Source organism: Suncus etruscus, chromosome 16 (genome assembly GCF_024139225.1).
Source record: "Suncus etruscus isolate mSunEtr1 chromosome 16, mSunEtr1.pri.cur, whole genome shotgun sequence".
NCBI lineage: Eukaryota > Metazoa > Chordata > Mammalia > Eulipotyphla > Soricidae > Suncus > Suncus etruscus.
The window spans coordinates 34,899,941-34,926,818 of NC_064863.1; the positions used below are offsets into that span (position 1 = coordinate 34,899,941).

Genomic DNA, 26,878 nt, shown 5'->3' on the forward strand with positions numbered 1-26,878 from the left:
CTGCTTCGAGCCTAATATTTGAAGGGGAAAAAGAAACTTAAGGCTGTCTTTGTGGTCAGAGCCTGGCACTTGCCCAATAGAAAAATCAATAACCTTCGAGGAACCTTGGGTGGGGTAATACTGCTTCTGCTTCTGTGAACTGCTTACTAAAAAAAATCTCAGCTGCCCCACTTGCACAGACGCAACCCACAACCGCTGCCATGTCAACCACATAACATGAAATTCCTGGAGCAAACACCTGAGCACATTTCCATTGAATTTTTCAACAATGACACCCCAAGCAGTTACGAACCAAATTCCATGTCAATGTAGCATAGAAGCTACCTAAGGTTAACAAAACCAGTAACACAGAATAATCCGTTAGCAGCAAACAGCTTAGTAAACTTTCATACAATGTCTTAATGACCCTATTGTGAGACAACAATTTTTCAAAAATTTTCTTTTGCTAAAATATTTTTTCAATAATTCCATTACCACTTAGTTGTAAACAAGCAATATAAAATAAATTATTTCATGCCTGCCAAGGGATGTCCACAGAGGTGGACCATGTGTTATACATGTGGTGAGACATGTGGTTGAAACAAGGCATGCCAGAAACAAATATAGTATGAACAGTTATGTAAACCATAGTGTTTAAATAAATTAAGAATAATTTTTGGGGGCACCGGAGAGAGAGCATGGAGGTAAAGCATTTGCCTTGCATGCAGGAGGATGGTGGTTCGAATCCTGACATCCCATATGGTCCCCTGAGCCTGCCGAGGGTGATTTCTGAGCGAAGAGCCAAGAGTAGTCCCTGACAAAGTATTTGTACATGGATTCTGTCTTATTTATCTTAATGTTCTTTGGCTGAAATTTCAAAGTTAAGATATCAGCAAGGGGACTTCTGAGAATTATGCTATGGGTGATTGTCCTTCCACTGTAACTTTACCTTGTCCTCTTTCTTTGCACCCTTGTTTTCATAATAAATAAATAAATAAAATAATAAAAAAATGACTGAAAAAAAAAGAGTAGTCCCTGAGTGCTGCTGGGTGTGACCCAAACAAAACAAAACGAAACAAAACAAAACAAAAATAATAATTTTTTTTTTTTTAAAAAAGGACAAAGAAAATCCCCACCCCCAGAGGGTAGGTCTTTTGGGTGAGATACCTCTGAGACCATGTCCACACATTTATAAACATTTATAAAGTTGTTTCCTGAGGATTCTCTGGTGCCTCAATTTCTCCTTAAAACATCCCACAACACTACAGAGACACAAATGGGCTGAATGCATTATCAGGTACCCTAATTGGCAATATATGGATCCTGAGTTCAACTTCTCAATGCTTGCTCTTGATTTTCTCCCTCCTTTTTTAAAAGCAGTTCCCTCAGGTATTTTGGGGGGATAGCCTAAGAGACAAATTGCCAATTAAAGTCAACAAAAACCCACATGGACACAGTGCCTGTGCCCAAAGGTGGGGACTGCCCCGAGAGACCTCTTAACTGCATGCTCTCTTAGCAGTGAGCAGGACCTGGAAGCATAAGATCAGTGCCATTGCCATGATAGGAAGCCAAGTCACTGGCCTAAAAGATCTCTGCAGCAGTCTTTTCATGAATGCTTCCTTGTCTACAGAAAGGAGTTTATGCAATTCATGCCCGGGTTTGTATCACCTAGTGGTGATGTTTGAAACAGCAAGAGTGGCTTTAATAAGAGAGAAAGATCATAATATCATTGGTGGGTTGGGAAGGGAACAATCTTGGACTTTGCAAGGCTCAACTAATTGATCAAGACTAATAGGGATGGTGGGGCCAGAGAGATAACATGGAGGTAGGGCATTTGCCTTGCATGCAGGAGGACAGCAGATCGAATCCTGGCATCCCATATGGTCCCCCAAGCCTGCCAGGAGTGATTTCTGAGCATAGAGCCAGGAGTAAGCCCTGAACTCTGTCGAGTGTGACCCCAAAACAACAATAACAACAACAACAACAACAACAACAACAAAAAGACTAACAGGGATAGTGCTGAAGATGTCCTATGGGGAGGGGCTAAAGTACAAGCCATGTATGCACTTGACCTGGGTTTGATCCAGGCATCCCATATAGGCCTCTGAGTCCCACCAGAAGTGATTCCTGACTGCCTGCAGAGCTAGGAGTAATCTCTGAGCACCACAGGAGGTGATCCAACATCCTTCCCTGACACCCTAAGTTCTTCGGGAACCATGTTTAGATTCTTCACGTTCAAGGCAGACAAATGCTACCTTCCTGGGTTGTAATCTCTTCTAAGAGTAAACACCACATTACGGTTCATTTCAGGGACATACTTTCATCTTACAATGTTTTCTTTAAAAAATATAACTAGAGAGATAGTACCTGGAGTAAGGCACTTGCCATGCAGCTGACCCAGGTTTGACCCTCAGCACTGCATAGGATTTTCCAATACTTCTAGGAGGGACGACCCAAAAGCACTGCCAGGTATGATCATATACAAAACCAAAAAACTATCTTGATAAACATCGCACCCAGTTGAAGAAGTGAGATGATTACCAGATGATTCCTTCCTGCTTCATTGAAAATGATCAAGAGTATTTTGCAGATATTGGGTGAAAATTCCTGAGATGTGATTCTCCTGGGCTTGTGGCCCATTCCGGGGCATGCACTGGTGCCAGTGCCGGGACAGGAAGGCCATTGTGGGTGGTGTGCTCCTTTTTGACAAGAGTTTAAAGCACAAAAGAATCACCTGAAGAAGCTCAAAAATACTGCCAATCACCTGGGGCTACAGAGAGCAGAGAAGGCAGGGTGCTTGCTTTGCACAAGACTGATCCTGGTGTGAATGTCCAGCATACAGATTGTCCTCTCATTACCTCTAGGGGGTCACTCCTGAGCACTGCTGGATGTAACCTCGGAACCCAAAAGGAAACTACTGCCTCCTGGGTTCCAGTTAGTTGCCCTGGTGACAATTCTGATGTCATGGACATCACTGTGGTCTGGCCTGCAACCCTGTTACAAGGAATATTAGAAAGATAAGAGGAGGGGTTGGAGCAATTGCACAGCAGGTAAGGCATTTGTCTTGCTGACCGGGCTTTGACTCACAGCATCCCTTATAGTTCCCTGAGCCTGCCAGGAGCAATTTCTGAGAATAGAGCCAGGTATAACCCTTGAGAGCTGCCAGGTGTAGCCCAAAGGCAAAAAAAAAATACTCATGAGAAAATCCAGGATTATTTCCACAAAGCACTGCCACCTCTGCCACCCCAACAGTGACCTAGTTGCGGATGGAGAGGCTGTGATGCTAAGTGGTGCCAATTTTAGGGCAGGGGAGGAATCACATAGACAATATGGTTGGAGTACAGCCACAGCACTCATTACTGCTCTGACTTCTACAATTGTGGAATTAGGGAGTGTGAAGGCACCGAGATAAGTCTCAGCAATGATGCCTATGCAATGGAACCTCCATAGTGGGATTGGAAGATCTTCCCAGTTGGGGAATGCCTGAAGGTGCCAGAAGGCTGGTTGTACCACAAACTCCACAGAGTGGACTAAACTTTTTGTATGGATTCTGAATGCCTGTGATGAGTTGACAGTGTTTGTTCTCAGGAAACTTGGAGTATGAATAAGTGGGGTGTTTGACATACACATTGCAATATCATCTGACCAAAGCCTTATGGAAGGTAGGGAAGTTAACTGGTCTGTGACTTTGCTCTCAGATTTCTAAGACCAATGGTTGGATTTTATGAATAACAGACTATGTATGCTATAGTTTCAAGTAGATACATATATATAACCAACACCTTTTCCCCACTATTCTTTGGTAAAGGTATATTTCAGACAATTGGCATTTTTTACATAGCAGTGTGCCATTCTTGGCCTTGCCTATTTTGACAAAGAGCTGTTTTCGAGTTGGACTTCATAAGAATGGGTACCTTGTTTTTTAGTGCATTTAGTCTCTTCCTTTTCATAATTTGTGACATATTCCCTTATGCTAGCTTTGCATTTTATAAATAATAAGGTGTTAATATTTTACTTCTAAAAGGGGGATCCTGTTATAAGACCCTACTTCTCACCCAACATAATTCATCTAGTTCTTCATTTGTCACCTTTGTAATAAACTGGTCTTAGCCAGTAGCGCGCTAAGGCTAAGATGTCCCAGGGCCTTAAGTCTCATGAAACATCACAGCAAATCACTGAGTCCCAGCAGAAGCCATGGGTGGCAGGGAAGTGGGACCAGAGTGACAGATGAGGGGGTTGGGGGCATTGAGCCTACAACTGAGATGTCAAACTGAATTAAATTACTGAGGGTATCTGGCACAACTTGGAAAAGTTTTTGGGGAATTGTTGAGTCTGTATCAGGATTGTCCTGTGAATGAAAACAGATGACAGGAGCTATATTGGATTTTCAGCCATGGGACTCACTATGAATCCTAAGCTCCTGATTATACTTGAGTAAAAAGGTTTGAGACGATGGCTTGATTATGAAAGGAGCAAATGTGCATTCACCTGCAACCATCAAATACCTGCTCACATGCTGAGAACCGGGACAGACTTATAAGTATTTAAGATCCGGGTTATATCTGTCACCTCCACATCTGTTTTGTTAAACATGTGTCCACGCATGCATGAGCATTAAGGCTAGTTCTTCACTAATGCTGTTTTTCCTTTTGTTCTAATGTACCAAAGATTCCAGGAAAACTGTGATACTCAAAAGACTGATGATTCAGCTAAGGCCTGGAAATCCCCTGCATGCATCTGAAAACAGCCCTGTGGGCTTGGGAAGTACGAGAAAGAAATTATTCAGGGATCATAGAATTTTCTGCTCTTATGATCCAACACTTTCAAGCCCTCCATTTCCCAATTACCAGTACTCAGGCAGCCTGACAAGATACACTGGATTCAGCTCAGAGCTAGTGACCAAAACAGAAGGCATCATCTTCCTGTATCAACCACTGTGGACAATAAGCTGTCAACCCTCCACACAGTTCCACACCTGAAACTCTTCTAGATCCACAACTTACAGCACCTTCCTCAAGGGTTACTCGAAGCTAAAGCATCAGCAAGTATCCCAACATGATTCAGAGGAGAAAGAGATGCCACTTTATTTTTTAATTTTCATTTATTTTTTGTTTTTGGATCACACCAGGCAGCACTCAGATATTACCCCTGACTCTGCATTCAGGAATCACTCGTGGCAAGCTTGGGGTCCCATATGGGATGCTGGGGATCAATCCTGGGTAGGCCAAATACAAAGCACATACAAGGCCCTATCTGCTGTATTATTGCTCAAACCCAGCAATGATGCCACTTATAGAGTCTGAAATATCACTCCAGTGCCAGTCAGCCAAAGGGCCAAGTCCCCCAGGATCCCTCTGCTTATCAGTGAGTGATATTAAAAAGAAATTAACTCTGGAGGTGAATCGTACTCTCTCGTGGGGAGAGAATTATTGCTGTCTCCCTGAAGATGTCTCTCCCTGGAGGGAAGACAGCACAGCCAAGATTAAACTCCTCAGCCAGCCTGGAGTTGCATCAATCTTTCATTATGTCTGGCTGAAGGAGCCGCAGGACTTGATGTCATTAGGAAGCTCCCCCAACCCAATCACACTTAGATTTGGGCATGGGGGAAAAACAAAGACAGAGAAAAAAAAAGATTTTTAGACTTTCCTGAAAAGCAAGCACCCCACGAAATTCCTGCATGGACCTGTGGCCCCAACATTGCTGGGCCCAAGCACAAAATGGCTGGACCAAATATAGAGGAGTGCTGGGCACCTTGAGCAACCTGGGAATCCTCACTCCCATCCTCAAATTCTAGGGTCATTTGGAAACTCAAAGAAATTACAACAGGCACATAGCTCTGACCCTCTGATAGCAGAGATGTGCTTCAGTGCCCTAACTGGGATCTGCTTCTCCATGGCTAGTTCAGCCACAAGGTACACACCCTACAAGAACCTACTCCTGCCAGGAAATTTCTTCATGGAACACAGACCTGCTGGCTTGTATTGCAATGGTTCACATTTGCCTGTCTTGTATACAGGCAGGGGGGGAGGGTGGGGAACTGGGGGGGGGTCACTGGTGGAGGGAAGGTTGCACTGGTGAAGGGGAGTGTTCTTTTTTTTTTTTTTAATAAATGAAATCCAAATCATGGTGCTTGACTAATGATATATTTTATATATATATACATATATATATTTAAAACAAACAAAATGAATGTTTTAATGAACACTTTTTTTGTTTGTTTTAGGGCCACACCTGGCAATGCTCAGGGCTTACTACTGGCTCTGTGCTGCAGGATCAGTCCCAGAAGACCATATGTGGTGCTGGAAATCAACAATGGGTTGGCCACATCCAAGATTCTTGCCTGCTGTACTATCTCCCCAGCTCCCAAATGAACACAAATTACAGCCCTTGCAACAATGTGTTAAATCAATGGCAACACTAGACCGCTGTTTTTGTTTTTCTAAGAAAAATCAAAATTCTTTTAATGAAGAGTGATTATGAGCAGAGACCCCTTAGGACCTGCTTTAATGAAGATAAAATTCTTTCCTAATTAAAAGCAGCCAGCAGGATCATTAGGCACCTGTGTATTTTCTTCTGGACCAGAGAGATAGCAGAGGGGTTAAGGCACTTGCCTGGCACAAGGCTGACCCTGATTCCATTCACGAGACTATATAAAGTCCCCTGAGCTCTGCCAGGAGGTACCCCTGAGTGCTGCTAAATGTGGCTCAAAAAACCAAAGGAAAAGAACAAATATTTTTTTTTCTCTGCTTGTGAGGGCCTGGAAGGAGCCCAAGGGGCTGGAGAACAGCTTGGCTTATCAAGGCCCTGAGTTTGAACCTCAATCCTGGTACAACTATGTGTCCTCCTACTAAATTCCACCTGGTAAGGCTCTGGGCATCTCCAGCACTCCTGAGTCCCAGCAGCACTGTGTACAGGCCTGAAGTATTGAACCTTCTAGCCTGGTTCACCTGGAGTGGTTTGGGACACCACCAAAAAATGGGGAAATAGTTCTTCAAAATGTTGGTCCAGAGTCAACATTGTGTGTATAGTTGTGTGGCAAACTCTTTTGCCTACAAGCTGTTTTATAACCCTCTTCTCTAGTGCTAATAGTTTGGGAAGAGAAGTCCATATCTAATGGTGCTCAGGGCTTACTCCTGGCTCTGTGTTCAGGGAATCATATGGGATGCCGGGGTCAGCCACTCGCAAGGGAAGTGCCATACCCACTATATATACTGCTCTGGCCTATGTAGTTCTTATTTTGAATACCATTTTACCATGCAGATTTGTTCCTAAATTTCCCTGAATTTATCTTTGACCAGAGGGTTAAGATCTCAGGAATATATCTAAAGAATATAGTAAGTCTCCAGTATACTGAAGTTTCTTCTCTCTCCTCTCTCTCTCTCTCTCTCTCTCTCTCTCTCTCTCTCTCCCTCCTTCTCTCTCTTTCTCTCTCTCCCTCTCCCTCTCTCCCTCACTCCCTCTCTCCCTCCCTCTCTCTCTCCCTCTCTCTCTCTCTCTCTCTCTCTCTCTCTCTCTCTCTCTCTCTCTCTCTCTCTCTCTCTCTCCCCCCCCTCTCTCTCCCCCTCCCTCCCTTCTTCTCCTAGAACATTCCCAAACCGAATTTATCCATCAACATCCTGGCTCAAGTTATTTTAGAGTCTGCTGATTGATATTCATAGAGCATGTTCTTGTCTTGCTGCCCATGTTCTCTCTTGGTTTCTATCGAAAACGCTGCTTAATCTGGTGGCTAGGAGTGAAGAGGAGTGTGGAAGATCCTGAGTAATCCTCTTCATATGAATCCTCTTAAGATTAATTTTGCAAAACTTTGGGGGAGCTTCCAAGTGTTGCTCAGGGAACCAGAGACACATTCCCCACAATTCTTATCCAACTGGGCTGGCCATTCAGTGTGAGGGCCTGAGAATACAGGGATGCAGGGGCCCCTGCAGGTTTTTATTGTTTGGTTGTTTTTGTTTTTGGGTCACACCCGGCAGCGCTCAGGGGTTACACCTGGCTCTCTACTCAGAAATCGCTCCTGGCAACCTCAGGGACCATATGGGATGCCAGGATTCGAACCACCGCCCATTTGCATGCAAGACAAACGCCCTACTGCTGTGCTATCTCTCTGGCCCCTGCACCTGCAGTTTTGAGGACCACTAAGAATACACCAGGTGAATTTCAGGATCCTCCTGGGCTCATATGGTGCTGGGGTTGGAATCTAGGTCAGACGCAGGCAAAGCAAGATCCTTTACCACAGTATTATCTCCACAGCCCTGGATACATTACATGCTCCCAGTGTGGAGGAAATCTCATGCTCCAAGACTAGAGAGACGAAAGAATTGGAAGCAAATGCCAATGCAGAAAATACTCCACACACAGTGAAGGGGATAAAACAGGTTCAGGAACCCCAAAACGCAAGCCTTCTACTCCTAAGAAGCAGACAGCTCAGTGGAAGAAAACCGAGAATGCAAGAGAGCTTTTCCTGAGTGGAGAACAAGTGGTCGAAGCACCAATCCAAGGTGCTACATCCAAAGGTGTTTTTTGGACCAATGAATAACAAGCATATTCTGAGTAGGGTGGAATCTGGATCATTCAACACGCAGCAAGTAGACAGGTATGACTCTCATTTCTGTTCATTTTTCAAGGCAACACAACAGCACACTTAGTCCACTTCTCCCAAATGCAGACACGACTCGGAATGAAGACACTGAAATTTTAGGTGGTTTGTAGGAGCAGTGCCAGGACCTAGTTCCATACCCTACACATCTGTTATTTTTGTGCCACACCAGCAATATTTAGGACTTATTCCAGGCTCTGTGCTCAGAGATTACTCCTGGAGGGGCTCAGGGGACTCTTTGGGATGCCAGGGATTGAATTTGGGTCAGATTAAATTTGTATAAGGCAAGCATCTGAGCCTGAACTTTCTCTCTGGTCCCTTGGCATTCTGCCTTTTTTTTTTTTTTTTTTTTTTACGGTGTAATACAGCCCTCTGCTACCCCTCTCAGCACTTCCTCTGGTCCTGGCATCTTTTTCATTCTTTTGGATTTTGGGTCATTGTTGGTGTTAATAAGGGCTTATTTCTGGTGCTATGCTCAGATAATATTCCTTGTCAGACTATATGTGCTGCCAGGGAGTGACCTAAAGTCTGCCATGGACGAGTGCTTTACCCACTATACTATTGCCTCAACTTCTCTTTTAAATTTTTCCCTCAAAGTTTGAGCTATTTGTGGGGGTCAAGGGGGCACATCCAGTGATACTCAGGGACTATTACTGCTCTACACTCAAGAATCACTCCTGGTGGTGTGTGATGGGATGCAGAGGACAGAACCTGGGCAGCCCCATGAAAAACATTCTACCTGCTGTGCTATTGTTCTGGCCCCAAGAGTGTGAGCATCTCACTGCTCCTAGGTATTCTGACATGGATGCTGCTCAGGAAACTGCACTGTGTGTGTCTGACATCTTGGACCCACCACCATCCTCCATTTCTCTTGCTCATGGGAATGGGAGGGGGGGGTGAGCAGAGCCTCCTGCCTATTGGGAACATAAACAGGATCCATACCATCTGCCAGAAGACAAAGAAGGTGGAGAGGCTGGGAGACTTGGGTATAAAGGTCCTCTGGTTATAGGTCTCTATGCTCAGGAATCAAGCTGTCTTGATTCTGAAACCTTTAGGACATAAATTCAGAAACCACAATCCAATGACAGCCTGGAGCGACAACTGGATCCTGCACAACCAGGAAACTTCAAGCAGAAACAGATCTAAGTCAATGGCTTCCCTTCCACAGTTTCACTGTAACATGGATGATAACAAACAGTGGGGTCCTGTCAGGATGTGGAGTCCGGGGGTCTTTCTGGGGAACTGGGTGTCTCCCACACATCAAACATGTTCCCAACAGATTTTGTTGGCTGATTTGTTTTGTGGGGTCAGGATTAACCCCAATGTCTCACACTCACAGAAGGTGAATCCTGCCCCCATGAAAGCCAAATCCCTGCTTTCCAGGTTAAACTGGGGTACCTGACTGGCCTAGTTGGAGTGAATGTGGCTCTGGGTGACTCCTGGCACAGAAGGACAGCTGGCAGGGGCTTGTAGGGGACTCTCCTTGGACCCAGAGCTGCAAGGAGATAGTCTGGCCACCTGAGCTTCAGAGGGAGACTAGGCAGACTGGAGTACAAATGTTTGAGTACTACTGAGGGTGCTCTATGAGCAGTCTTGGGTCCTTTGAAGTTCTGAATGGCTGTTTGAGGATTTGTTTTCATAACCAGGTGTTTATATCCATTAGTGCAAAGGTAACATGGTTCCATGGAGTCTCGTTCCTATAACTTGTAGTTCCTGAGCACCTCCCAGCAATGGTGAGTGGAGACTAACTGCTTATTGTGGCAACTTCTCCCCTCCCAGCCCAGCCCCTAAATAATGTCAGCAGTGAGTGCCAAGAAGGCCTCCCTGTTAATTCTGAGAGTCAAGGGGTTAGGTGCACAGAGACATGGTGGGGGAGCTTTGGCCACTGCACATGATATATCTCTTTCATAATGGTGGTGCAGACCAGTTCACAGGAGTGCATCTTGGTGTGTGAGAACAAAGGGGAATGGATAGGGTGACATTCACAGGACTGGCCCAGGAGAAAGGAAGCGTCAGTATTAGAAGATGACTGTCACATGGATATGCCAGGATGTGCCTGAAGACCTTGATCTTCATGCTCAGTGCTGTTTGCACAAAGCCAACAAGAGCTCGCTTACTTATGGTTCCAAAGACAGGAATAAGGAGGGTTTCTGCTTTTCTCTAGAATCCTACTAAGAGACAGAGGCTCCTCCCATATGGGAGCTTCTGGTTTCCCTGCTTTCCCTGTTCTATCTTTTGGAATAAAACCTCTTCTGAATTTGGCCATGGAATATTGTCTCCTCCCAGGTTTGGTGGCTTGAGAACAAGAACCTGAGTACATTCAAATACTCAGTGCTGTTTTTGCTGGAAACCCAAGCATCCCAGTGAAGCCCCTTCTACTCATCTCTGATATTATTACATAGGGATAAACAGAATACCAACGGGCCAGAGAGAAATTACAGGTTCAGATGCTTGCCTTGTAAAAGGCTGACCCAGGTTTGATCCCTGGCATTTCAGGACCCCACCAGGAGTGATCCCTGAGCACAGAGCCTACAGTAAGTCCTGAGTACTGCTGGGAATGGCCCAAGACCAAAAAATAAAAATGGACACAAAAGACAGAGTGGCCAGGAGTGAGGAGTCCATCGTTACCCCCAGTAGAATGTCAAAGGCACCAGAAGTACAATCAAGGCAGGTGGGCTGGAGAACAAAGTAGAAATTTCAGGAAATCCTCTCTCCCCACTTCCCCAAGAAAACACAGCTATATAGAAGGTTCTTATATGGTCATCAAAAGAGGCTTCTTCAAATCCACATGGGGATGTGTGTGTGTGTAGGCTGTGTGTGTGTGTGTGTGTGTGTGTGTGTGTGTGTGTGTGTGTGTGTGTGTGTGTATGTGTATAGGCTCCTGCTAAACTTCTCCTCACCTGGAGGAAACCTAGAGAATTAATTTCTTCAATGCCAATCAAAACCTCCTGAGACCCTGAACAGCACAACTCAGTGAAGCACCTGAATTTCAAGAGGCCATTCTGTGTCCTTCGGAACACATGCAGCAGCACCACTGTACATACTTTTAAAAATTCATTTTAACCACATTGTGAAATCTCCTCAGAGATTCTATCTTTGCTGCAAGGAGAGGCACAAAAGAGAATGCAAAATGAGCTCTGTTTTTGCAAGCAAAATGAAACACTTTTATGTTTTATTCACACCAAGTGAAATCCTTTGCAGACTTACAAATTGAATTTGCTCTCGTAAATTGCTGTTAAAAAAAAAAATAAAGAACCAAAGTTAAAAGAAAAAAAAAATAGCTAGAATACAAAGACACCTTCTAGGGAATAAAAACTCCAGAAAATAAAATGGAACTTTTCACTGGAAAAAAAAATTTTTTTTTTTAATGTACTGCTTCCCAAAGCAGTCCAGTTCAACAGACCACCTACTAGAACCACTACTGCAGAAACTGGAGTGGCACATGTGCGTGCGTGCGTGTGTGTGTGTGTGTGTGTGTGTGTGTGTGTGTGTATTATTTGCCACAACCAGTGTGTGTGTGTGTGTGTGTGTGTGTGTGTGTGTGTGTGTGTGTGTGTGTATTATTTGCCACAACCAGCAATGCTCATGGTGCTCAGAGGATGGGCTGCTGGGATTGAGCACAGCATCCTATCTACTGTACTATCACTCCAGGCTCCTGGAGGGTTTTGGTAAATTGTATTAATCGACCAACACTGAACAAGGATCAGGGTGAACTCAAATACACAGACAGTCTGACCCACATTTCAAAATCATCACCAGGCAATGTAGCCCCATGTCTGCTTGTATATGTCTCTAATAAGGCAAAAACACATAACATGTATAACCAGGCAGAGAACTCAAGTGAAAGAACACATGCCTCGCTTTTGTGTGGCCCTGAGTGTGACTCCTGTAACCCTGTACCTCTAACTCAACCTCTCTTGCCCCCAAATCAGGAGGGGCCTTAAGCACAGCTGGATGTGGCTCCAGATAAATTAAACATAGATTATTTGTTGCATGTGCCAATGGCCACATAAACATGCTACATGGTGCTCATAAGGCTTCCCCTTTTTACGAGGGACACTGAGGCTAAGAATGTGCGCAATTTCATGAACTGGAATTTGAATCCTTTTTTCCTCCTAAAACCTAACTGAAATGTTTTTAATCATGGTGTTAATTTTTTTTTTTTTTTTGGTTTTTGGGCCACACCCAGCGGTGCTCAGGGGTTACTCCTGGCTGTCTGCTCAGAAATAGCTCCTGGCAGGCACGGGGGACCATATGGGACACCGGGATTCGAACCAACCACCTTTGGTCCTGGATCGGCTGCTTGCAAGGCAAACGCCACTGTGCTATCTCTCCGGGCCCATCATGGTGTTAATTTAAAATAAAAAGAAAAAAAAAACACTATTAAAGAGAACAATTAATTAAAAAAAAAAGAAGCTGTAAATAGGGGTCAGAGTGACAGCACAGGGGGTAGGGTGTTTGTTTACCTTGCACAAGGCTGAACCAGGTTCGATCCCAGGCATTCCATATTGACCTAACCCCGCCAGGAGTAATTCCTTAGAGCAGAGCCAGGAGTAACCCGAGAACTGCCGGATGTGACCCCAAAACCAACTAACCAACCAAAAAAAAGAAGTTGTGAAAATTTTCTTAATGGGATCTGCTGACAACCTAACCTGAAATGAACACAACCACATCTGGTTTACTTGGGCTCTGACCTGCTAAACCAACCTAGAAGCCAAGAACCATGATGAACATAAGCTTCTTAAACCCATCCAGCAGGGCTTGATTTTTTTCTGATCCACATCCAGTAGTATTCAGGGCTCACTCCTGGCTCTATGCTCAGAGATCACTCCTGGTAGGACGGGGTAGGGGGAGAAGAACCATATGAGATGCTGGGGACAGAATTCAAATTAGTAGTGTGCAAGGAAAGTGCCCTATCTCCCTCAGGGCTAGATGTGTATATTTTATTTATTTTTATATTGGGGTCCATACCCAGTGATGCTTAGGGGCTACTCCTGGTTCTGTGTTTGGGGGGGGGGGAAGCTTATGGTGCTGGGATAGAACTGGGGTAGGCTGCATGCAGGAGAAGCATTTTAATCTCTGTCCATCTTTCTAGCCCCTGGGTTAAATGTTTTTAATGACAACCAAACGCATTGAGACGCTTACCTTGTAAAATTAATCAATTCATGGTAATGCAACAACCTCAGTGTCCCATCACTGCCAAGCAAGATCGTGCGACAGATGTGCATGAATAATGAGTATGAGTACTGCCCCCTAGAACAGCTGTTGCACTCATCATTCTGTTAACTTAAAGACTTCCTGAGAAGGCTGTCCAATCAGCAGTCAAAATCAGGACTGTCCAATCAGCAGTCATGACAAACACTGTAGTTTTCCCAGGTCAGATTATAGCAAAAAAAAAAAAAAAAAGAAAAAAAGAAAAAGAAAAGAAAAAAAATGTTTGATTTTTGATGACTAAATACGAACTGCTTACCTTTCTAATTTATGACTTGGAATCAAAAGATTATCAATCTGCTAATGTTGTGGTAAATTAAGACCCTCAGATCGCCTATTTTCCATGCTAAACAAATTCCCCAGAGCTTTGAAAAGCTCCTTCTTATCTTTCTATCTTCCTCTCCTTCCTTCCTTCCTTCCTTCCTTCCTTCCTTCCTTCCTTCCTTCCTTCCTTCCTTCCTTCCTTCCTTTTTCTTTTTTTTTTTTTTTTTGTGGTTTTTGGGTCACACCCGGCAGTGCTCAGGGGTTACTCCTGGCTCCATGCTCAGAAATTGCTCCTGGCAGGCACGGGGGACCATATGGGACGCTGGGATTCGAACCGATGACCTCTTGCATGAAAGGCAAACGCCTTACCTCCATGCTATCTCTCCAGCCCCTCCTTTCTTTTTCTTTCTCTCTCTCTTCTCTCTCTCTCCCTCTCCCTCTCTCTCTCTCTCTCTCTCTCTCTCTCTCTCTCTCTCTCTCTCTTTCTCTCTCTCCCCCCTCTCTCTCCCTCTCCCTTCTCTCTCTCTCTTCTTTTAACCCATGCCTGACTGTGCTCAAGGGATACTCCTGTCTGCACTCAGGCTCAGGGGATTGGAGCCAGGTTCACCCACTTGCAAGGCAAATGCTTTACCCGCTGTGCAATCGCTCAGGTCACTGCTATTTTCCTATAATAGGGTTGCAGGCCAGACCACAGTGATGTCAGTGACATCAGAATTGTCTCCAGGGCAACTGGAACCCAGGAGGCAGTAAGTAGTTTCCCTTTGGGTTCTGAGGTTACATCCAACAGTGCTCAGGAGTGACCCCTAGCGGTAATGAGGGGACAATTTGTGGTGCTGGACATTCACTCCAAGGTCAGTCTTCTGCAAAGCAAGCACCCTATCTTTCCTGCTCTTTCTCTAGCCCCAGGCGGCAGTATTCTTAATTTTCTTCAGTTGATTCCTGTGTGCTTTTTAAAACTCCTGTCCAAAAGGACCACACCAACCCCCAACCCCTGAGTTTCTGGATGCCCAGGAATGGCCCACAAGCCCTGGAGAATCATGTATGGAATTTTCACTTGATTTCTGCAAAAAAAATCTTGGTCATTTTCAACAAAGCAGGAAGGAATCATCTGATAACCACCCCACTTCTTCAACTTGAGCTTTTGACTCCAATATGGGATTATAGAAATGGATTATGGGGTGTTTGGGGATTAATCTGGCAATAGTAAAGCGCTTCTGAGCTCAGCCAACAACTAATTCAAAATCAACCAGACTTGAGTCTGAGGTGTTTCTGGAGGTACTAGTGTTGGGATGAGCATTTCTTGGGTGAAAAGGAGCTCTGAGTAGAACAAACTAAAGAAACCTTTCAACAGAGCAGCCTAAATCACGGATCAGTTAGGAGCTTCCAAGGCACCTTGAGAATTGCCAGGGATTAACTCTAAATTAAATGTACATGCCGGAGCCTAACTAAGCAACAAGAAATGCAGGAAAGGATGTCAGTGAATACTGCTCCCATGTTAGACTGCTGAAAACCAGAACCACGTGGCTTATCTTTCACAGCAGCAGCTTCAGCTCACATCTTAGGAAGAAGCACCTGCTACAAATAACAGGTTTTCAGTAGAACTTAAAAATAAATCCACACCGAATGGAATTTTGATGCGACCAGATCTTTCAGAATTCAAAAGTTATGCTAATCCCCAACCCCAGAGTCTCTTTTTGACCAATACATCCAAAGCTTGTGACAAAAGGCCCATACAGATGCCGTGTTTTCACGATGCCCACACACCCCATTAGTACCCCACCCCAGCAGCTGGGAACTGTTGCTCAAAAGGGAGAAAACGATGCTGCAAATGTGTTCATAGAAGAGAGAGGAGAAAGGGGGAGCAGACAGAGCCTGGGAGGAGAAGACAGACAAGAGAAGACAAGAGAAGACACAGGTAGGAATGGAGGGAGTGCGGAGGGAGTGCAGGAACTAGGAAGGGAAACAGCTGGGAGAGTTCTGAGAGGCAGGAAAATGGGTCCGAGTTGGGGTGAGAAAGGTCCCCTCAGGAGGGCACTCACCGGCCGTTGTCACGGCCCACACCCCACACGCGGATGCTCACGATGGGCTGTGAGTGGAGCACCGAGCGGTCCATGGGATCCACAAGGCTGAGCATGTCGTTCTCCAGTATGAGGTACATGTCCTTGCCCTGGGACAGAGGGAAAGAAACATCATCCTCCAACCTGGTCTTTCTGTGGGGAGGGAGGAGCCTGTTGTGATTTGTTTCCTAGGCTGGAATAATGTGTGTATGCCTATATACACAGATATAAACACACACATATTTTATTGTGGGCCACTCCCAGCAATGCTCAAGGATTACTCCTGGCTCTGCACTTGGGAATCACTACTGGTAATGTCCAGGGGACCATAAGGGATGCTGGGGATCAAACCTGGATCACCCACATGGAAGGCAAGTGCCTTACTTGCTCAATAATCACTCCAGCCCATTCCTAAGTCTTTTCTGGTGCCCTCCCATTCCTCACCAAGGCTCCAGGTCTCTAGTTGGCCATTGTTTCAAGGTATTTACTTACATTTAAGGGGAAAATGCTAAGATGCAGCAGCAGGCAGCAGCATGCCACAGCCTTGCCTTCATAGGACAGCACACCCTACCCTTTGTAGGAACCATCTTGCCCAGAGTCCTGAGGGCCAGGAAGTCCAGGATGGGTAACCAGCCCACTAGGGAGTGACTTCCACAACTCACTTACCTCGCCCCAAATGCCGACCGTGTCCCGGATGTCATTTTTGCAGTAGGAGAGTTGCCGGATGCAGTTGTTGACAGCGACACTGCTTTTCCCCGGAGCCAGGTCCACCTCGGCCATCTCTACCCATCCCAGGGAGCGCACAGCAAAACACTGCAAGGAGAGAGAAAGTGCACAGTGGGTGAGTGAGGAGCTTGCCTTGCACATAGATGACTTGGATTTCATTCCCAGAATCCTATATAGTCCCCTTGAGTAATAGGTATAGCACTCAAAACAAACACACACACACAGCAAGACTGTCAGGGGCAGAATATGTGTCACTGGCTGGTCTAAGTCATTGGCACCAAAGACCCCTGTGCTCTATGAGCTTTGATTTTTGTCCTATGGTGCTGGGAATCAAACCCAGGGCACCTGTGTGCAAGGCAGGTGTGCTCTTGCCACACTACATCACCCTTGGCCCCCTGAGCCATGAATGATGGCTTGACTCATCCCATCATCGGACTTCTCCTCTGTGGATGGGAAATTAAACCGTGATAGTGATGGATCTCTCTTTACCTAAAACACTATCAGTTCAGATACTTTTCTTAGAAGTGGGGTCCAGAAGCAGAATAACTGGGCAAAGAAGTTGAAAGCAAAGGTCCCATTATCTATATAAGATAGTTTTTTCTTGAGAGAGAGAGGAGAGAGAGAGAGAGAGAGAGAGAGAGAGAGAGAGAGAGAGAGAGAGAGAGAGAGAGAGAGAGAGTGAGAGAGAGAGAACAAGTGACGCAAGGTGCTTACAACGCCTGGCACTGTTATATACTGACCAGGGTTAGGAATGAATCCTGAGCACAGAGCCAAGAGTGACCACAGAGCCAAAAGTGAATCCTGAGCAGAGCCAGGAATAAGTCCTGAACACAGAGCCAGAAGTGAGCACAGAGGCAGCAGTTACCCTGAGAACTGCTGAGTGTGCCTCTACTATCAACCCCACCACCACAAAAAAGGGGAAGAAATGAAATTCTTGTTAAGCCTCATAATACATAAAATCCACACAAAATACATAAAATCCACATAGTACAGTGAGTAGGACAATTGCCTTACGTGAGGCCAGCTTGGGTTCGAGTGACCCTGGCACCCCATATGGTCTCCCTAAGCCTGCTAGAAATAATCCTTGAGCTCAGCAAGAAGTAAGCCCTGAGCACAGCCAGATGTGGCTCCAAAACAACAACCTCCTCCTTCCACTTCCTCCGTCGGAAAACATATTTTGCTGGGGAGGGGAGTAACTACACCTAATTGCCCCCTCTCCCACTGCTGTGAGTACTATCTAGTGCTGCCGCCATGTGGCCAGGATGGTTTACGACTACCATCTCCATTTCTCATTAAGTAGGAGAAATGATGATGCTTGTTAGCATAATCAGCTGAGGAATAAACAATCATTTCAGACTATGGGAAGAGTTCAAAATATTTAATCAAGATATTTTATCAACCTGCCTTTCAAAATGCTTTTCTAATTTTCTAAAAAAAATCATCAGTGCTTGTATAGACTGAGGTTCATTCTTCCATAGTTCCTAACCAGACAGGTGACAATGTGAACACAATGGACAGACACTGTGTCATCAGTTGTCCCTGTAGGACAGTGCTTGGGGACCCAAAGCTGTACAAGATTATCAGAGATATCAGCTGCATGCAATGCAAAACCTTTCTCTCTGTACAGAAATACCTGCACTCTTTCTTTTTCTTCCTTTCTTTGCCACACCCATGGCGCATGCACAGGGCTCCAGAATATGAGCTCAGAAATCACTCCTGAAGGGAGCAGAGTATCATATGGGATGCTGAGGATTGAACCCAAGTCAGTTGCATGAAAGGCAAGCATCCTACCCACTTAACAATCCTCTGGCCCCAGAAATCCCTGCATTTCTAACCAACCCTGTGTGTGGGTCACACATGGCAGGTAGGAGAGAGAGAGAGAGAGAGAGAGAGAGAGAGAGAGAGAGAGAGAGAGAGAGAGAGAGAGAGAGAGAGCTGATAGCTGTCAGCTATGGCTCTTTTCTTCACCCAAACCCTATTTGTTCCTGCAGAAGTTGAGGGAAGAGCCCCGTGGTGTTACACTCTTGGAGGCCTTTCATGGAGCCAACAAAGAGGTGTGCTATGCAGCCAATTGATTTAGGGTGCACATAGGCACAGACACATAGAACATGGGACCGGTCCTGGAGTGGGCACTTTTTTCTGCTTCTGTTAGCAGTAGTGAGAGATGGGCATAAAGACTGTTAGTTGAGGGGCCAGAGAGATAGCATGGATGTAAGGCATTTGCCTTGCATGCAGAAGGACAGTGGTTCAAATCCCAGCATCCCATGTGGTCCCCTGAGCCTGCCAGGTGCGATTTCTGAGCACCAACGAGTGTGACTCAAAAACAAACAAAACAAAAACAAAGACTGTATGCTGAGTAGGGAGGTCGCATGTCTTCATTCATTCACTAAGGCTGGACTCACACCTGTTCTGTGCTAGGCCTGGAGAGAGCCAGGCAGCCATGAACACTCAGCTCTGCACCATCTGTCCTACACCTGGATGGTGTGTTCTGCCTTCACCACCACCCAGAGTGTGCAGGATACTGATGTCATGAAGGACATTTCGAGGGTTAGGAGGATCTGTAGAGAATAGGGTCCAAGACCAAATGTTGGGGGTTTGGGGATGTCTGTGATTCTAGTGATCTTACTGCCCAAACAATTAGATCTTTGTACTAGGAATCTTTTAATTATTTTGTAACACATCACACACAGATGGCTAGGAAGTAAATGTATCTGAGAAAAACAGGCATCAGATATTTCACTGAAAAGACATATTTGGGTCTGGGAAGTAGCGAGCACCTGCCTAGCAAGTGCAAGGTCCTGAGTTCTATTCCTGGTACCACATGACATGAGAGCACTGAATCACACCTCCAACTCCTCCCAGCACTGGGTAATGGCTTCCAGAAAAACTCAAGTTATCATTTAGTTGTAACAAGTGATGTAAAATAAATGACTTTGTGACTGATAAAGGGGAAGGCATGGGAGTAGATGTGAAGCTGTGAACACTGATGGAGGGGAAGGCCACATTGGTGGTGGGATTGATGCTGGAATATGGAATGATTAAAAAAAATGTATAATGAACAACTTTGTAAACCATGTTTACAAATAAACTATAAAGAAAACAACAACAAATCATGGTAACTGAGCGTAGGAGAGATATGCCACCTGTTGTAGCCAGGGTTCGATCCCCAGCAGTACAGATCCAAAGGGAAAGGGAGTCTGGTACCATTCTTTAAGGCTGTGGGAGTTCAAGGCTGGGACCACAATTGGGTCCTGAAACTCAGTCCTGGATTTGAGCTTCAGGATGGCCTTGAAACCTAGACTTCCCAGTACCTTCTCCACAAGGAATCAACACAAGTTCTGAGAGACAAGGTGCTATTTCGAGCATGTCCACTAGAGGGCAACAGAATCTATCCCACTCCCTCTCTCTGGTCCTCCCAGTACTCCTTACAGACCCTGGAGGTCAAGGAATCATTATGCAGCAAAGGAAACAAGTCTGCGACCTACCACCAGGTCCTGTGCACCTGTCCCTCAGGTCACTGTCCCACTTTCACACCGTGTGTGTGTCTATGTGTGGAGGGAGGAGTGTCAGGGGACATGGCTATTAGGATATTAGGCTTTGGGATAATCAGTGCAGGGCTGAGGTCTGGGACTTGCTCTGGCCTCGACACAAAAGGGTTCTAGTTCACAGGGTCATGTCCCATGGCAGAGACAAAGCCACAAGCACAGATTTCTAGTCCCCTATGACTGTCCTGCGGCTGCCATGTGAGGTGAACCACCTCATGAGTAGCAACTAGTACACCTTTCAAAAGAACCAGGTATGAGTGTACTGGTTCTCAGAAAGTTTGCCCCAAGTCTAGGCTGACTAATGAGGATTTGCTTTGCTTCAGATTGAACAACAAAGCGGGAGAGGCCCACTCCTGGCCAAGAGGCCTGTAGGTTGTAAGGGAGAGAAGGAAGGAATGACAGATTGTATGAGTCACTTCCTGCCTGGGCTCCAGCTCACCTTTAGGTGTCTATACTCACAGCAGAAAGGCTGTCAAAGGTGGGTCAACTGAAAATTAGGCTGCCATTTCCAGAATGCCACAAGATGTGTGTTTGTGTGTGTCTGTGCATATGTGTCTCTGTGTATGCCATAAGTGTGTATGTCCTGTGTGTAGTATATGAATGTGTGTCTGAGTCTGTGTGTGTGTATTCTAACCCTGACCTAAACAGCACAGGGATATCTTCCCTCAGTCTCATCACTGTACTGGCAATAATAATGTCAACAGCTTCCTCAATGCTGAGAGTGTCAGATCCAGAATTAGAAGCTGGCAGGAAAGCTTGAAGGGTGAGGACATTCACAGATACAGATTTTTTCCCACATGAGCACTTCTTCTCACTGGTCTACTGTTCCCCTATCCTCCATTCTTCCTGTGTAACCTTACCTGCTAGTAAGATCAGCCCATTTCTGAGTAGGGTCTTTGGTAGGTATCAAAAAGGTTTCCTCAGGGGCAGGGGGAAGATTTGGAGGGGAGATTGGGAGAGAGGTCAACAAGAGAGAAGAGTGAAGTTAAGATGCAGGGCAAGCTGAAGAGAGCATGCTTAAATAGGTTATGGTAGAAGCCACATCTGTTGGCTAGGGCCTTGAATAAAGCTGATGTCTCCTAAAACCTGACTGATGTGAGTCATTCTCGCTGCCACCCTGAACCCTCAGATCCGCTGGCTGAAGGGGACTGCAGACGCGTGATCAGGGCTAGAGGAGAAAGGCCTCCATCTATCCATCCATCCCATCATCATCCACCCCATCCAGGGCTGTTATTCAACAGTCTTTGAAGCAGGAGCTGCATTTTGAGGGGAGCACACCTGTTGGTGCTGAAGGGCAGGGAGGGGGTGGGCAGTGGAGGTGAAGAAGCAGATTTCTTTTGGAGGGGGAGATGTTTGAGCCATACTTGACAATACTCAGGGACTACTCCAGGCTCTGTGCTCAGGAGTGACCCCTGGCAGTGCTCTGGGGCCATATGCAGTGCTGGGAAACAAACAGAAAAAGCTGAATGCAATACAAATGCCTTAACCCTTGTACAAGGTCTTCTGTCTGACAGGAACTTAATAAATATAACACCTTTTAGGTTCTAATAAAGTCACTGACACATTGGAGGAACTGATAACTCAAACAAGCACCCTCCTGGGAATGAGCTACCTTGCCAGCATGAAGCATCTCCAAGAATTGTGAGCAGACAGAGACTACAGACAGAAGTTTTCAAGAAGGGGCAATGTGTTACAATAAAGAGCACCACTGTTTTCGGAGACACACACATGTCCATGGGAGTGGCATCTAGTGGCCTCAGTAGAGGATTTACAATCTATGTGCTCTGAGCTTGAACAAGAGCCCAGGCAAGTCCAGACTGGGTAGCGAGGCTGGCAGGATCCCCGTTCTTTTTCTGCAGGCCAGCAGCAGATGTCTGTACTGCTGCGAAAACACTCTTACTCCCAGCAAATGTGAACAGAATTTAGTTTCCCCTCCAGGAGTCTTGGAAAAGATGGCGAGGCCAGTTCAGCAGTCCACAACCAACTGCCATGGTAGCCGAGATCCCTGCAGCTGTTAACTGAACCTTGTCATTTGCAGTGCAAGAAGAGAGTGAAAACTAGAACAATACCTTAGCTCCGCTTGTCAAGAAAACCATTTGGTTTTGCTGAGAAAGTTAGATGACTGTGTGGGCTCTAGAGGAGATGTGGTTCAAAGTGAAAGAGCAGAAGTGTTGAGGCAGGCAGAACCCTCTGGGCCAGGGGCCAGGCAGGCAAGAAAGAGCCAGAGCCAAAATTAAGAAAATGGGGATGTCGCTGATCTAGCAAGCACTCTGCTCACAATATAAAAAGGGCCATACTTAAATGAAACTCTGAACAATGGTTAGCCTAAAGTCTCTTTTCTCGGCAATATCTGAGATAATTCAGAATTAAATCCTCTATGCTGCAATGTTCCTCCTAGCGTTGAACATTATCTTCATTCACACAAATAAAGGTGGCTCTCTGGGATGAGGTAGACAAGATGTTCCATCCTGCAGATGTCAACTTCTTTCCTAGTCTTCCTGGTTAACAAAGCTCAGAGGGCTCATATCCTTGAAACCAGTCACAGATCTTCCACTTCAAAACTAGTCATGAACAATGGAGCTGGGATGGGTCTGTTAAGAGTGTGGTATGCATAATCATACCCTACCTTGCTCTATATTAACACATCTGTATCCTATTCCTTATGATATGGGACTAGTTTCTATGGCAAAGGGTAAATTGGAGATGTGGATTAAAATCAAGTTTTCTAGTTAGCTGCCCTAGCAACAGGGATATTCGTTTGAGGGGTATGAGTCAGTGGTATAAGACATGCCTGGTATGTGTGAAGGCTCAATGTTAGTACTACAAAATTCAAGGGGTGGAAGGGTTTACCCATAAATATGGAGATGAGTCTGTTGTTATTGAAAGGGTCTTCAATGGTGGCTGGAGAGTCACTCAAGTGAACTGAGTGGGTGACTCTTAACAGGCTGTGACTAGTTTTGAAGATGTAGGAAACTTTGTTAAGTTGGAAATGCAGGAGAAAAATCTCCTCAAGAGACACCAGAAAGTATGGACACCTTATTGACACTGTGATTTGAGCCCAGGGAGACTCATTTTAGGCTTTTCACTTCTAGATCTGACACAAAATCAACTTGTTTTGTTTAAAATAACAGGTTCCTAGTTGGGCCAGAGAGATAGTACACTGGGTAGGACAACTGCTTTGCATGTAGACAACGTGGGTTTGATATTCAGCATCCTATATGGTCTCCCAATCCTTACCTCAAGTGATCTCTGAGACCAGAGCCAGGAGTTAAGACCTGAGCATCACTGGGTGTGCACCCCTCCCAAGCTATCTTTAAACTGACACACCCATAGAACAAGGTTTTGTCTTGGTACATAAACAAAAAAATATTATGACTATGGCTCATAGGAGTCACTTTCCCTGGGAATGATGGTAAATATCTTGCTTATTTAGTGTTACTAGAGCTTTAAGCTCTGAACTCAATCCTGAACCCTTAGTTAGTAGATTTTATTTTTGAAACTTTCTTGTTTTGTTCTTTTTGGGAGGTGGGAACACCTGGTAGTACTCAGGGTTTATTCCTGGCTCTGTGCTCAGGGATCACTCCTGGTGAGAGTCATGGAATAACATGACATGCCAGGGATCATATTTGAATTAGCTATATGCAAGGCAAGTACCTTATCCATGTACTATCTCTGGTCCCTATTTTTACACCTTTATAGGATGTTTCCGAGCCACCATAAATGAGCTATTGCATTGACCCTTGTCCCAGAGCTGGGTCAGCAGTGTATGATGCAGTGGGGAGGGGGAGAGGGGAGACTTGGCTAGTTCTAAGCACTTTGGATCTTGGTTTTACAAGGCATATGCAATTGCCAGGATCCAGAAATCTTGGTTCGGGCTTCCTGATTTCCTGATTGAGGCTGCAGAGGAAGACCCCAGAGGACTTAATCCCAGCAAGGTAGGCTCCCACAAAGGGTGGTGCCAGAGGAGCGTGGCTGCAAATAACTAATGAGCTCCACCATTATGCATAGAAATAAACTACACTACAAGCAAGACAATGGTGAAACAACACAGGCTAACTCCATGCATAGAGGATGAAGATGGCAGCTCTGATGACCCGAGAAGAGCCAATCACCTCTCAGATAAGGACTTTAGAAAATATGGAGGATGTTCATAGAACTTAAAGAAAGCACAGATCAACTTGAATGGAACACAAATAAGAATCAAGAGGATATAAAGATAGAAATAAGAAAACTCTAAACTGAAGTAACAGGTCTGAAAAACACAAATCCTGTCTTGGTGTAGCTACTGACAGAGGACCTTCACGATGTCACCTGGTGATCTAGCCTCAGTTGAGGAGAAAAAAGGATGAGGTCTAGAGCTTGTTCAGAACATCATCAGAATCATTATGTTTCCTGCCCTCTGGTTCCCTCCTTACCAACAGGGCACTCAGGCTCTGGGAAGCCTGGATCCTTCCCCCACTGATGCCAACTTCTCAAGGTGCCTCCACAGAGTACTTAAAAACCAACTTCTCCCAATAAAGCCATGCGTTTTCCTGTTGTTTCTCTCTAGAGTAAGTCATTCCACCTCACGGTCTCCTAGCTCATGTCTGTGCTTTGCTGTTTATTCGGGTATTTGCCTGCAATCCCAGAACCCTCCCACAATGGGAATTAAATAAAGGCTGAGCCATGGTCCTCAGGATCCCCTGATCCCCTCCACTAGTTCAGATCCCAACTATTATGGCGGTTAAAGGAGTTCAAATATGGAAAATGAGGCTGAGAGGTGGGCCCGGTACAGGGTGTTGAATCATCTCCATAGGGACTGCCTGAGCTTTTCACAGACTGTAAGGTAGATTTTAAGGCACAGCTCTTACTGAGAAATGAAAAACCAGCAATTTTCTACAAAGCATCGAGTCAACTCAATGAGCTCATGAAGGCCAAAGTCATATAAAGTCCTCATTGAATCTCCACTATTGGACAGGGAGACAGTACAGTGGATAAAATGCTTGCTTTCCACATGGCCAACCTGGATTCAATCCCCAGTATCTCATATGGTCCCCTGAGTACCACTAGGAGCAATTCCTGAGTGCAGAGCCAGGAGTAATCCTTGAACACCATTGGGTTCAACTGCCTCCCTACCTCCCAATCAAACAAAAGCTCCTCTGTTATTTTTCTGTTATTATGACTGTCCATACCTAGGGGAGAATTTACTGCATTCGAGTCCTGGATCCAACTCTGGGATGTCTATGCTGCACATACAGGGGAAGAGATCTAACGATGGAACAAGATCCAGAACATGGGAACCCTGGAACCCTTAGGAATATCATGGCAATAATTCAACCAAACAGGTGGTATGTTTCGATTCCTGGGGCTGTTTGGGCACTGTGAATCATTTCAGCAGCACTCAGGGAACATTCAATGCTGTGACTCGACTAAGGGCCTTGGGAGTGCAAGCATCATCCAAGCCCGACCCTTCAGTTAGCAACCTTCACAGTTTCAATGGCAACTTCTTAAAGAAGTGATGGGAGCCCTCACCAACAAGCAGTCTTTGTTCTTGTCCCATTCTAAAAACCAGGTGACAAGTAAATGGTCCCTGGAGATCTTCTTTGCACAGAGATGACAACATTAGAGACTGCAGTTTCTTTTGTCTCTAGCTGAAGATTCTAGATGCAAACACAATCGCTCTGAAGTGTGGCCTGCAGGAGAGGGAGCCCCACCAGCCCATCTTCTACTTTGAGAAGAGATTTTACACTTGGATGAAATGGTTGGTAGTTGTTCCTAAAGACAGAAACGATATGCTACTGACTGTCAGGTCTTCAGAATATCCACCCTTGTTAGAGGGTGCTGGCCACACAATAGCATCATCCTTCTCTGCAGTTGGTCCTAAGGAGAAAGGCACCTTCCTCACCATGGACATGACCCCTAATATTGACACTGAGTCTCACAAAGCACTTGAGAGAAAGGAGAGGAAGGGATTCCATTCAGCATCAGCAGAGTAGGCTCATGTGCCATTGGGAGAATTTCTCACCTTCCCATGTCAGGCCCTCTCCCCAATGTGCACTGAGTTATGAATAAGTTTATAACACCCTGGGTTGTGTAGGGTGTTTGTGCAGGTGGCTCAGCAGTAGAGCACTTGACTTCTGTGCACGAGACCCTGAATTTGGGCTGAGCAGGTAAAAGCAAGAATTTTGGGAGCCTGTGTTAAAGGTAATACATTATTTATCAACAGTCTTATCCTTTTGCCAGCACAAGTGCATTAAAGCCACTGGTGGCAGAAGGCCAGACTCTGCAACAAATCCCCAGGTTTGGTCAGTGCCAGTAACCTTTGAAAAATCATCGCAAATGCTGAGAAGAGGCCAACTGAGGCAGGAACAAGAGATTAGGTGGTTTCCTGCAATTCATTGGGAACGACTGATGCCAGTTGAGACCTTGGCAGAGGTGAGGAGTAAGTTTTTAAGTGCCTCATCAGGAGGCACTCAGTGATCACTCCAGGCAATACTAGGGGATGACATGTTATGCCAGGTATT

General features: G+C 45.4%; 1 protein-coding gene across 3 annotated transcripts in view; it reads right to left on the reverse strand.

Annotated features, from left to right (window-relative positions):
• The window catches only part of APBB2 (amyloid beta precursor protein binding family B member 2), a 222,928-nt gene that overhangs the window by 58,732 nt on the left and 137,318 nt on the right, over nucleotides 1-26,878 (reverse strand). For all 3 annotated transcript variants that reach the window (XM_049790119.1, XM_049790120.1, XM_049790118.1), the window contains 2 exons: nucleotides 16,771-16,917; nucleotides 16,087-16,214 (listed from right to left, as the gene is read on the reverse strand). In XM_049790119.1, coding sequence (XP_049646076.1) covers nucleotides 16,087-16,214; nucleotides 16,771-16,917 — 275 coding nt within the window. The remainder of the gene's footprint in view (nucleotides 1-16,086; nucleotides 16,215-16,770; nucleotides 16,918-26,878) is intronic.